Source organism: Penicillium robsamsonii (assembly GCF_028829455.1).
Source record: "Penicillium robsamsonii strain IBT 29466 chromosome Unknown utg000002l_segment0_segment0, whole genome shotgun sequence".
Taxonomy (NCBI): domain Eukaryota; kingdom Fungi; phylum Ascomycota; class Eurotiomycetes; order Eurotiales; family Aspergillaceae; genus Penicillium; species Penicillium robsamsonii.
In genome coordinates this window covers 3,046,379-3,058,438 of record NW_026643220.1, presented here as the reverse complement: position 1 = coordinate 3,058,438, position 12,060 = coordinate 3,046,379, and the positions used below count along the sequence as shown (strand labels likewise).

The 12,060-nt window shown below is 46.0% G+C and overlaps 4 protein-coding genes across 4 annotated transcripts; 1 reads left to right on the top strand and 3 right to left on the bottom strand.

Moving 5' to 3' along the window:
• Window positions 1–418: 418 nt before the first annotated feature.
• On the top strand, window positions 419–1,522 carry N7447_004409 (uncharacterized protein; the record flags this gene model as incomplete). The annotated part of the gene is made up of 1 exon (XM_057228684.1): window positions 419–1,522. The coding sequence occupies one exon, from the start codon at window positions 419–421 to the stop codon at window positions 1,520–1,522; it is 1,104 nt and encodes a 367-aa protein (XP_057088025.1).
• Window positions 1,523–2,118: 596 nt separating this feature from the next.
• On the bottom strand, window positions 2,119–2,639 carry N7447_004408 (uncharacterized protein; the record flags this gene model as incomplete). Its single annotated transcript, XM_057228683.1, has 3 exons — window positions 2,119–2,162; window positions 2,229–2,279; window positions 2,339–2,639. The coding sequence occupies 3 exons, from the start codon at window positions 2,637–2,639 to the stop codon at window positions 2,119–2,121; spliced, it is 396 nt and encodes a 131-aa protein (XP_057088024.1).
• Window positions 2,640–5,820: 3,181 nt separating this feature from the next.
• Window positions 5,821–7,596, bottom strand: N7447_004407 (sugar porter family MFS transporter; the record flags this gene model as incomplete). The annotated part of the gene is made up of 2 exons (XM_057228682.1): window positions 5,821–6,224; window positions 6,273–7,596. The coding sequence occupies 2 exons, from the start codon at window positions 7,594–7,596 to the stop codon at window positions 5,821–5,823; spliced, it is 1,728 nt and encodes a 575-aa protein (XP_057088023.1).
• A 1,709-nt stretch (window positions 7,597–9,305) lies between these two features.
• On the bottom strand, window positions 9,306–11,005 carry N7447_004406 (uncharacterized protein; the record flags this gene model as incomplete). The annotated part of the gene is made up of 4 exons (XM_057228681.1): window positions 9,306–9,682; window positions 9,740–9,798; window positions 9,852–9,936; window positions 9,994–11,005. 4 exons carry the CDS (start codon window positions 11,003–11,005, stop codon window positions 9,306–9,308), a joined length of 1,533 nt encoding a protein of 510 aa, XP_057088022.1.
• Window positions 11,006–12,060: the final 1,055 nt, after the last annotated feature.

The following is a 12,060-nucleotide window of genomic DNA, read 5'->3' as shown; positions in this document are numbered from 1 at the left end:
TCGATGAAGCTGATAAATCTGAGTATTCTCTTTGCCGGAACATTAAGTTTTCTGCATTGTATGTCAGCTTCAACCAAGTATTTCCTCGATCGCTTCGCCACCACAGTCCGTATCGATGACGATGATCCTCTTTATCACCATCTCCTACGATAGATGATCGATCATCAACCCCCAAATCAAATATTCTGTTCCCTACGCGCCATCAGCAAGTCAAAGATCTCTTGGGCAGACGAAGAAGATGCCCTCAACTCAGTGAAAGACAGTAGTGCCCAAGAAACCAAATTCATCAACTATCGATCTATCGTGAATCAACCTCCCATCAGCCTTCAGCCATTCCAAGGTACACCTCTTTCACCATAATGGCAAGTCGATTTTATTCCGCCATCGCATCGCGTCCGAAAATTAGTACACACAACTGATGAAGGAGCGCGGCTACATTCAGCTTCAATGTCTTGGCACATCTGTTGGTTCCTTACACGGTCTTCTCCAGGAGGCGCAATCTTATAATTTGGACAAAGCGACGACAATGACCACCGTTTACCGATCTATCTGCAGTTCAGAAACTGCCTCGCGTTGGTCTAAATTCAGCACCCGGCCATCACGAAACATATCCACGGTAATCGTTGATAAAAAGAAGAAAGACGAGTTACTCCGAGATATCAATGAATACCTGTTTCCACACACGCGCCGGTGGTATTTTGACCATGTAATCCCCTACCGACGCGGATATCTGTTGTCGGGGGCACCTGGGATGGGAAAAACTAGTCTCACCTCTGCCCTTGCGGGTCTCTTTGGGCTGAATGTCTACGTCTTGAGCCTCCTCGACCCGAACTTAAACGACGCACAACTCATGAAACTGATGTCTGAGGTCCTCTCGCGTTGCATTGTACTGCTGGAAGATGTTGACGCCGCAGGGCTGGGTCGACGACAAATGAAGACTACAGGTGTTCGGTCAAGGTCAGGGAGTATTGTGGCTTTTTCAACGGATTCACCCGATAGATGGCTACCAGGTTCTATTCCTGTGACACAAGTCGCTTCAGTCTCACTATCGGGCCTACTCAATGCGATCGACGGGGTTTCTTCACAAGAAGGACGGATCCTAATTATGACCTCCAACTCCCCAGAGAGTCTCGATCCGGCGCTCATCCGACCGGGCAGAGTGGACATGCATTTTGACTCTCAGCTCCCCTCCCGCGAGCAGATGCATGCCTTGTTTGCCAATATTTACAGTGACGTGTCTGTTGATGCATCAGAAGAGGATAAGGAATCAGAATTGCGTCTTGATGCGATGGCGGAAAGGTTTTCCTCTTCGATCACAGAGAGATCAGTGAGCCTAGCGAGGCTACAAGGTTATTTGTTGCAGTACAAGAAATACCCAAGGAAAGCGAGTGAAAATGGGGCCGAATGGGCGAAAAATAATAGTGTATGGTGCATGCAATATGAACAAAAGGGTCATAATCCGATGCAGCATCCCTGGTTGGTGTTTCAGCTTAGCACGAGTAATGTACGCAGCAACTATTGAATCTTACATGCATGCAGCAACTTTTTGTGCTCAAGTTATTTGCGGTAAAGAATACTAAAATGCGGTGAGCTGACTACAATAAATCCCCTATGCATATGCTTTTACGAACGGATAGGTCCTTCAACCAATCCAGGATGTTATAACGAAAATTTTCGCCTTACGAACTTCGTTAATTCACTATCTCTCCGATTCAGTCGCGGGTTTACCCATGGACTGTAGTAGGTTCTCGAGGGAGCGGAGAGATCTGGCGATGTGTACGATTTTTCCAAGACTATGCGAGGTACCTACTACCGATGTCGTAAGATTATCGGGTACGGAAATTCATATGCAGATGCATCATGTTTCCGACAGAGTCCTCTACACCATCCAGCGTGCAAGAGTCGGATAAAACCTAAGACCAGTTCCTGGTTCATGACACGTTTGCGCAATTTTTATATGCGTTCGATTTGCAGCTGTATCCTTCACTTCGTAATCAAAGTAGAGATCTAACATATAAATGTAGAGGGCATTTCTCTATAACACCAGTGCCAGTCACTTCGCAAGTTTGACCTCCACGTTCAAAATGGCTGGGTTTCGAAGTCAACCAAATCCATCCTTCACTGCATTATTATCTTCACTTGGTCATATTCTTCGTCATTTGCTGTTTCAATATTAGACAATAACCCATTTCCTCAATTTTGTTAAAAGTCGGAGGTTTCCTACTTACGCGGAATAAGCGCTGCATGGACTTTGCCGCGATGTTCGTTCAAAGGTGCACCTGTAGACTGCGTTAGTGACACTTTAATCTCGTATAAATCACCAATTGCCATTACATACCACTCATCCGAAGCGTATAAGAGCCTTCGTCATCATGAACCATAGTGTGTTGAACAGCGTTAGGGTTCGTATCTTCCTTCTTGAACCAATAGACTGCTTTCGGTATCAAAGACCTGTCTTCTATATGGAATCGCCCCAGGAACCATTCACCACATTCCAAGCGCCCATCAATCCAGGTGAAAATGGCTGGGTCAGAGCCAACTGATGCTTGGGTCCGAGACTCATAATCTGCCTCAGGCTTTGTCACAGGTCGGCCCTTAACCTGAATAATGAAGGGGCCAATAGTAGTAGAGTCATCCATTGTGAAGATTGTTTGGAGAGAAAACGAAGAGTATTCTTGCTGGTGGGATGGAGAAACTGACGGCCGATATTTATGGTCATGGGTCAGCCAGCCACAGTATAGAAAAGACCGGAAAGATCGACAAACAGTATCGTGTTCATCGTCAGTAAAATAATAAAATCTGATGGGATCAGACCTTTTAGGGTATGTCACATTATGAACAATGCAAGCCGGCGTGAAGCAAAATTCAAAATTGTGGATATGTACAACTTCTTGAACAGAAAATATTCAAACGCCCAGTTCTACTAGGATGAGACTACTAAGAGAGGTACGGCCACCAATTTAAAACGGATGGCCAAGGATAGCTAGTATTTACATGTACCCAAATGAATCTCAGTGATGATGGCTTTCTCTTTTCGTAAAATTACCTATGTAAAGTAAATTAAATGCTATATAGTTAAACTAAATGTGCACTACAGCATTTAAGGCAGGGCGGAAATTCCTTAATGTGATAGATGACGAAAATCTTGACTCTAGTCATACCGTTTTGTAAGGCTTCAGAAGTTGCCAGGTCCCTTCACTTCTTCACTTCTTCGCTTCTATATAGTCTTGAAAATAAAATTCATTTCCCTTTCTCCAGTTGATCTCTCGAGTATAGGGTTTTGTCCGACGATATATCCACCGACAAATTAGGACGATAACAGAGGCTAGACTGCGACATCGCCCGTCCACGGTGGGCGGTGGGCTATTTGGATTTTCGAGTGCCCGTCCGTGACGCCCACGGCCCACGGGCATGCCCACCATGCCCACCATTGCATAAAGTCACCTAAAATGGACGTATAACTCGCTGACTTTGCATAATAAATAACTGTTATTTACACCTATTTTGCTAACTCCATGTAAATCGCGGTCTTAATCTATAATATCCATAAATTTTACTGAAATATCTGAGTATATAAGAAACTAATATATATATATGACTTAGAACAAATTTTTGATCGAAATATATCATATTATGTGGTATTTTTATTAACTTATTAAATCATACTATAATAGTTTAAAGATATATATTCAAGTTAGTGTTACATGCCTGCCATTTTCCATAAGTAAAATACTACTTTTAGATTCTGCTTTATCTCTCGCTCCGGTATATTTCTTATAGGTAGATCGAAAGAGAATTAGTATAATTCTTATTTTATAAGCTTATATCACTAAAAGACTTATGTTATTATTCTCGGAGTTTTATATCCTTCGAATATAACTCGAGATAGGCGTTTAGGCATATTCCTATAGGCGTGCCCACGGGTATGCCTATAGATAAAGACACTTATAGCTAATTAGCTTATAACGAAGAGTGGGTCTACACTTAATTTACGATCTATTAGATCTATATAACTAAAGCACCCCTTTTACTAATAACCCCCGTTTCACACGGTCGTAAGTTACCTATTGTAACGGGCTGATGCCAGCACCAAGACTCGGGCTCTGCCCGCGCTCTTTACAACCAGAGTTTCTGACCTCGGGCAGAAACTACAGTCGACTCCGCACTCACCACAACCAGTCTCTGACCGCGGTCAGAAACTAGGAGTATCTGCCGGTGCTCACCGCCTTAGGAGAACAAGACATCACCGCAGAACACCCATAGAGTTTAGATCTTTAAGCTTTAGTTAAACAGCATGCAGGCACCGTCCAATTGAATCAATTCGACCGTAGTCCTTCACAGTCGGTCTACCATAATGATAGCTAAAACGACGACGAAGGTAGAAAGGGCGTCGAACCGGAGGAAGGGAAGTCGTAAATCCCTATTAGCGAGATGAACGAAGTGAAGGTCGAGATGATAAAGTAAGACACAGATCTTAAAGGTGCAGGTAGACTGCGAAAGGTTAATGGGATAGGAATCCCCTCACGAGATAAAGATCTCTAGGAATATAAATTCCCGGGGATACGAACCCTAAAAGGTGAGATAAAGATCTCAGAGAGATAAGGAGTCTCGAGGATGCAGTCGAACTACGAGATAACCGAGAGGTCAAAGGATTATAGAGAACCCTTAGATGGGATGAGAATCCTAGGCAGAGCAGGCTGCCTTATCGTAAATGACAGTGGTTCGTCGAGGCGAAGGCGGGATAATGATCCCCTTACGAGATAAGAATCTCTGAGGCAGGCCTCGGGGATATAGAATCCCCCCTTCTAATGATGACGAAAGAGATGCTGATGATGAAAATCAGCTGCTAATTGATGGAATCAGCATAAAAAGAGAGATCTCTGGAGGCTAGAGAGTAAGAAAAGACTGCTGTAAAGAGCAGAGAGTTATTTTTAATGAAAACTCTGATTATAGGATTACTTTTATGGGAATTCCTAAAAGGGAAACTAGCATATGCTAGTTAAGTAAGCAGCTGCCCTCCCCCCACGTTAGTTCGAGGTGACAGCAGAGATAAAGAGCTGACCCCTTTGAACCCGAGTACAGACGATGATGATGACCAAACGTAGACCCGATGAAGCTATTCACACTGCCTAGATAGGCAAGGTGTAAATTTTAGCTTGATGGGACATGCTGAAGTCAGAGGTCCCAGTGCGACAGCACAGTGCGAAAGCACTAACCGAGGATATTGACAGATCGTGAGATCAGATCAATAACGAGTCCACGGGCTCATAACCTGTTAGAATCTACGAAGTAGATGAGATCATGAAAGCACAATATGTGTATTGTGGAAAGTGTTAAACTATTGATGAGGGAGGAATCACACAGGAGAGACTATAGGAGTCTACTCCTATGGAGAGAGAGAGACCATGTGACTACTGAGAGATATCAACACAACGAAAACAAGAAAGCATAGAACTCTGTTTTGCCCTGTCTTCTATAAGTTTGCCCCTGACTCACGTTGTTTCTCGGGGTGTGTAGCCTACTTCGTTTCCACTTTGATCGTACTAGCAAATCAGATCGCTCATATGATAGTCAGATGATTCATGCAGGTCGAATTTTTCAGGGTCATCTGCAATATTACTCTATGATAAAAAAGCGGCTAGAGGGGAGCACAAAAGCAGAGAAGGAAAGGTCTCAAGTGCCAGGCATTATCTGGTACATATGACAACAGGACTTGCTGGATTCTTAATATTCGTTCGCGATATCATATTTGCAAGTCCAATTAATAATAGTCACAGTCCTCCGCTCACCCTCATCCCCATTCGGGTTCCAGACAGTAGTTTAGGCCTTCTCGCTCTCGTGCATCGCGACCTGCTCTGAGTTGATGGCAACCTTCAGGTCCTCGACCCTGTCAACACCCGCCAGGCCCAGCGATTCGTTGATTCTCTGCATGCGCAGACGATCAGCCTCGGCAATGTTTGCCTCAGAGCCACCGAAGAACACATCTAGTTCCTCAAGGGTCTTATCCTTGGTCTCGGGTGCGAACTTCCAGATGAACAGACCGCCCAGGCCACTGAAGATGGCGAAGAAAATGTAGGTGCCATACTTCATCGAAGCCAACATATCCTTTGTCGTCAAACCGATGATGAAGTTGAACATCCAGTTGGTACTGGCAACAATGGCAACACCCTTAGACCGCTGGCTATTAGGGAAGATCTCCTGGGTGAGGACCCATGCGACGGGGCCTATAGATAGTTAGTTCGGAAGGCGCAAAGAATAGAAACTAAACATACCCCAAGAGTAGGCGAAATTAACCGCAAATAGCCAAATGAAGACAATAGCAACCCATCCCTGTCCTTTATTGAGTCCCTCGTTGAGGTCCCATTTCGGTTTGTAAATACCCTCGACCGTGGCCACAACAATATGACAGCAGAACATGCCAATGGCGCCAACGATGAGGAAGGTCTTTCGACCGAATTTATCAAGATAAAGCACGGCAGGGAGGGTAAAGATGATCTGCAAGATTCCGGTCACACCAGTAGCCAAAAGAGTCTGCTTAGTGGAGCTGAATCCGAAACTGGCAAAGATCTGGGGCGCGTAGTATAGGACTGCATTGATACCGGTAAATTGTTGACAAATCATAGTACCGCAGCCAAGGAAAAGACGCTTAAGCATGTTAGGAACAAAGAGCGCCTTCCATGGAGCCAGAGCGCCACCAGCACCGACAGCCTCGCGTTCGGTTTCTTCGTCAAACATGACAGCGGCCTTGATCTCAAGGAATTCGGCGCGGACGTGAGAGTCGGTGACAGGGAGACGGCGAAGTCGAGAGAGGGAGGCGAGAGCCTCTTCCTCGCGGTGCTTCATCATCAACCAGCGAGGGGAGAAGGGGAAATAGAACATTCCGAAGAAAAGGATCCAAGCAGGAATAATTTGTATGGCAAGGGGTAGGCGCCAGGCGATAGTCTTCTGGCCGAGGCAGGTATGTCCGTTGCTAAGGCTAGCGTCAAAGGCACCGCTAGCGAGGTAGGGGTCAGAGATACCCTCGGGATTGCAAGTCGTACCGCCGACAAATTGCATGCCGTAGTCGAGCCAGAAAGAGACGGCGGTACCGATGGTAATAGACAGCTGTTGAAGAGAGACCAGCGATCCACGTAGTTCTGGAGGAGCAATTTCGGCCTGGTAAAGCGGAATGACCATACTAAACATACCAATTCCCACACCGCCGATAATCCGGCCAGCGAAGAAGTAGGCAGGTGTTTGAGCACCTGCTTGCAGGCCGGTACCCAGGGTAAAGATAAAGACAGCAGTCATCATCGCATATTTTCGAGAAATGCGATCGGCGAGGATTCCATTGAGTAGAGCACCGGCCCAGGCACCCAGCTCCAGAGCAGACACCAGCCAGCCCTGAATGGTGGATCCTCCAAAGGTCGGGAAATGGTTCTGGAAGTTTTCCATAACAAGGATGGGGCCCATGACTCCCTGGTCGTAACCATACATGATACATCCCAGAGACGCAAAGCAGCATGTCAGGGAGACGAATGGGTTTTTGAGGAGACCAATGATACCATGAGCCTTCTCTGCGTTGGCACGACCAACCACAGACTGGCTGACTGCCATCTTGGGGATGTAGGAGGTAGAAGTCGGAGAAGGGAGAAGAGAATGAATGGAAAGTCTGGAGTAATTGCAACAAGGCTAGATCAATCACATTATATAGTTGCACCCGCAGGGTTTTAGTTCGCGTATTTTCAAACCGTTGGAGTGCTGGGATGGGGTCTGTAGACCGAAAAAGATTCAGCCCCGGCGCCCATAGCACCAGATTTACGGCTAATGATACCGCAAATTGAACTCCAGCTTCCGGTCTTCCATGTTTCCAGGAGCTAATTTGACGCTAGATGCGTGATTGGCTCGACCCGGGGATAAATCATAAGGAAATGCTACATTGCGGATACGGGGTACATGGAACGGACATATCAAACATTCGCAGGCTAGTGGCCGCCACTAAGCTTGAATTAAAAAGAAGCACCAGGGTGCCTATGGGCCGGACGTATCTGGTAAGCCCGTTTTGTCAGCTGAAAAGCCCCATTAATTGGCTGAGTGAGATCTACCCTACATGTCTGTCAGCTCGAACCCCCTTTTTTCCCAATCTTACCCCGATACCTGCTGTCCGGGGTGCGTGAGACTAGTGCATAGAAGCGACAAAATCTGGTGTTTTACGTCCTAGGTTCTAGATTACACTACTTTGCCTGTGCGATTTTTAGGCGATGCCATTTCAAGCCTCTGAATACGGAGGAGGAAAGCTTACTTCGGTACCAAGCATTTTCTCCTCTATGCTAGACCCGCAGAAGTAGCTCCGGGTTTGACTAGTTCTACACGGGTGGCCATCCAGAAAATAGGGCCGAAAAGACAGCTTGGTTGCATTCTTGTAATTGGAAGGGGAAAAACGCAATAACAAAATGTTGACAGGGTCAGAACCGATGTTGAGAACAGACTTACCTGGCGTATGAAAGGATTATTTCACTTTGCAGGGGGTGAAAATGATTAATATCAAGTGGAACTTCCTAGATCCTGCGTATCCCAGATATAGGATAGTTCGCTTTTGACCCGTGCGCCACCATTCCAGAATGATTCGAACACATGAAGCCCTTGAAATCAGGATTCGTTCATTCACCGAACAGTCATTTCTAGGACTCAAGTCCGCAATAAACCCGCAGGCTGCTTCGGCTTTCCCGGTAGGAAGCAGCAAGCTGCGGCATCATTGGATCTTACGATAGTATCGCATCGTATCGTATCGTATCTAATATTTCCTATTTCTTCGACCCATATACACTCCAAGCTAGACTGCGACATTGCCTATGGACAGCCTGGTGGGCAATGTCTATCATAGGCATGTCTATGGGCGGGCATCACAGGCGCCTCAGGCAATTTGGGTATATAGAATTTCATAATCTCGTGAGTCGTAACTTACATTATTTCTGAATCTTGTATCTTGGCTCAATATTTTCAAGTAATTTGATTACATATCGATAGGAATACCTGCACTAGCATATATTAGGTTTTGTAGGTATATGGCCAGACTTTATACTAAGATATGATAAAATCCTGAACTATCTTCGTATCTAGCTGTCTATACCGGCAGTATTAGATATAGTATGCTAAATCAGGAAAAAGAACCTTTGACTCTAGCGCCTATTATAGGAATGCAGAAACATCGTGAGTAATACTTAGGAGAAGTAGAAATTTATTCTTTTATGCAATCCGTTTTCTAGAAGTACCTAACTATATAAGACATTTAGTCTCCTTTGTTATGATTTCAGAGGACAAATGAGCTATGATTTGGAGTAGGAGTAATAACAATAAGCAATCCCACAAAGAGCTGTGGCAACTGCGAGTTTGGACCCAATAATTCTAGACCCTTCACGTTGTTGATCCTGGATTGTTTCTCCCCGTCTGAACTTAGCCTTGATTTGTGGGATCTTGGATTTCTTCGCCGCATCGAATGGTGGATAACGGAATGCTAGCAGACGGTCGAACAATTTCGGCGAACTGACGATTGTCCGGAGATGCGAAAATGTCTTGAATCCATACGAACCATGATAGTAGCCATGTCCGCTACCACCAACACCGCCAAAAGGAGCACCCGGGAATCCTGCGTGGAGGATGACATCGTTCACTGTGACTCCACCCGAATTTGTGTCATCAAGTACTATTTTATCTCGTTAGTGAATTTATCGAGATATAGGGACTGATGGGCACACGCAACTATTCTGGATTTCAGAGCTGTTGGAGCTGAAAATGTACAGGGCCAGGGGGTGTTCCCTTCTATTCCACAGATTAACACGGTATTACCATATCAAAAAGCATCCAAAACTCACTCATTGATTGCCTCGCAGGCCTGGCGTACATCTGCCTTGATCACAGGACAGATGGGACCGAAGATCTCTTCCGCTAGTAGCGGATCTAGTGGCGCAAGTCAGCTTGACTCCCAACACAAGACAGGGTTAAAAGCGGATGTACCGTTCATATCAAGTTCTGCTACAACGGTTGGCTCCATCTGATGCGAGTCATCACGCCCACCTCCGCCGCAGACAATCGTCCCTTTCGTCTGGTGCAAAAGGTTAAACAGACGGTCCCAATGTTGCTGATTGACAATGGCCGTGGTGATTGTTTGTTCCCCATGCAAAAATTGATTATTCCAGTATTGTAATCGGTCTACAAACTTGTCATGCACCGCTGGATCCACGAAGACATGGTTGACTGTCAGACAGATCTGTCCGGCGTTGAGAAATTTGGAAAACGCAACACATTTGGCAGCGCGCTCTACATCTGCTGATTGACCGATGATGGCGGGAGATTGACCACCTAGCTCCATAGTCACAGGGGTCAGATGACTTGCTGCTGCTGCACTGATATGTCGGCCCACATTCGCGGAGCCAGTAAAGAAGATATGATTGAAGGGGAGTTCAAGGAGCTTTGTCGTCTCAGGAACGCCACCACAGACCAATCTGATCGCTGTAGAATCAAGATATTGGGTGACCAAATCTCGGAGGAGGTTTTGACATGCTACTGTCATCTCAGATGGCTTGATGATGGCGCAGCAGCCCGCAGCGATGGCTGCGATGAGAGGTTGCAGAACCAGCAGTACTGGGAAATTCCAGGCACCGATGATGAGTACCACGCCGAGTGGCTCTTTTCGGATTCTTGCTAGACCAAGTCGTCTTGCAATGAAACTGTCGCCGATCTTCTCATCTGCTGCCCAGGCATCTATATTATCCAGGTGATATAATATATCTTTGCGGATGCCGGCAAGATCCGTGAGATAGCTTTCGACTTCCGACCGATTGAGGTCATCCTTGATGGCATTAAGGATAGCCTGTTCGTTGTCCTCTATCAACCACCAGAGCTGTTTGAGCTGCCATTTGCGCCAAGCGAGGTCTTTAGTTCGACCCGTTTGGAATGTGCTCACAAGAGTGGAATGGAAGGTTTCGATTTCTTCAGCACTCTCATACCTGTTATCTTTGAGACCCATCTTGATGAACTTGTTCACCCTGCTCTTGTATGGGAGTTTCTTACCCAAGGTTAAAGGAAATCCAACTGTTTTCTTTACCTCGGTATCATCCGGTATGAAACTTCGTATCATCTGGTATGAAAAAAGCTGGTATGAAAGATTGTTGTATTTTAGGTAATTTTCAGCGTGGGTCGGGCACAGTCCCCACGCGGGAGGTCTTGGCAATGAGCTTGAAATATGGAATTAATTTGACGATGCAACCTCCCAAGATGCCGTCAGACTCTGCCAATCTTCTACGCCCACTCTGAGGCCGACGCGGGGTGTCAAAGCGCAGGTCCGCAACGTGCGGGGAGACAAGACTATGAAGCGTATGAAAACATACGTCCAGTCAACGCCACTGGGGTATTTTACGTCCAGGATTCACCAAAGAAGGAGAATTGTGCCCACCATAAGCCACTTTATGCGCCTAATCCACCTAGGGAGTCCCGGTGAGACACGCTTTGCCAAGAGTGCCAATCAAAAGCTTAGGTGAATATTGTGTCTTGGCTATTATCCAAATGGGGATAACAAGGTAGCATTGAGAGCTCTACTCCGTAGAGTTGGTTTCCTTTGCTGACTGCAGGCGGATTTCCAAATTCCCGTCCCCTATTTTTTTTGTGTGCATCTATTGGCTCCAGCCCCGACGGATATAGTACTCGGAGATAGCTTCATTTGCCGCTACAAATCATAGCAGCCGTTCCAGATTGCATCACATTAGCCTATCGATAGCGTGAGTTTTCATGCATCGGCATCCGAGTCTGCATTGACGCATCTCCGGGGGAATGCCAAAGGATCCGGGGGAATGCCAAAGGATCCGGGGAAATGCCAAAGGATCCAGGGAAATGCCAAAGGATCCGTGGGACCGTTCTGTGCCGTTGGTATATTCATAAAGTAAGCACTAATTCGCTTGTCCAGTTAAGATGATTGACAACGTTTCATACTACATTCGTGGCTCTTCCATGCTGAACCATTTGTGAACTCTCATATCATGTGTTTTGGAACTCACATATCACGCATGTCAACCATTGGATTTCAAC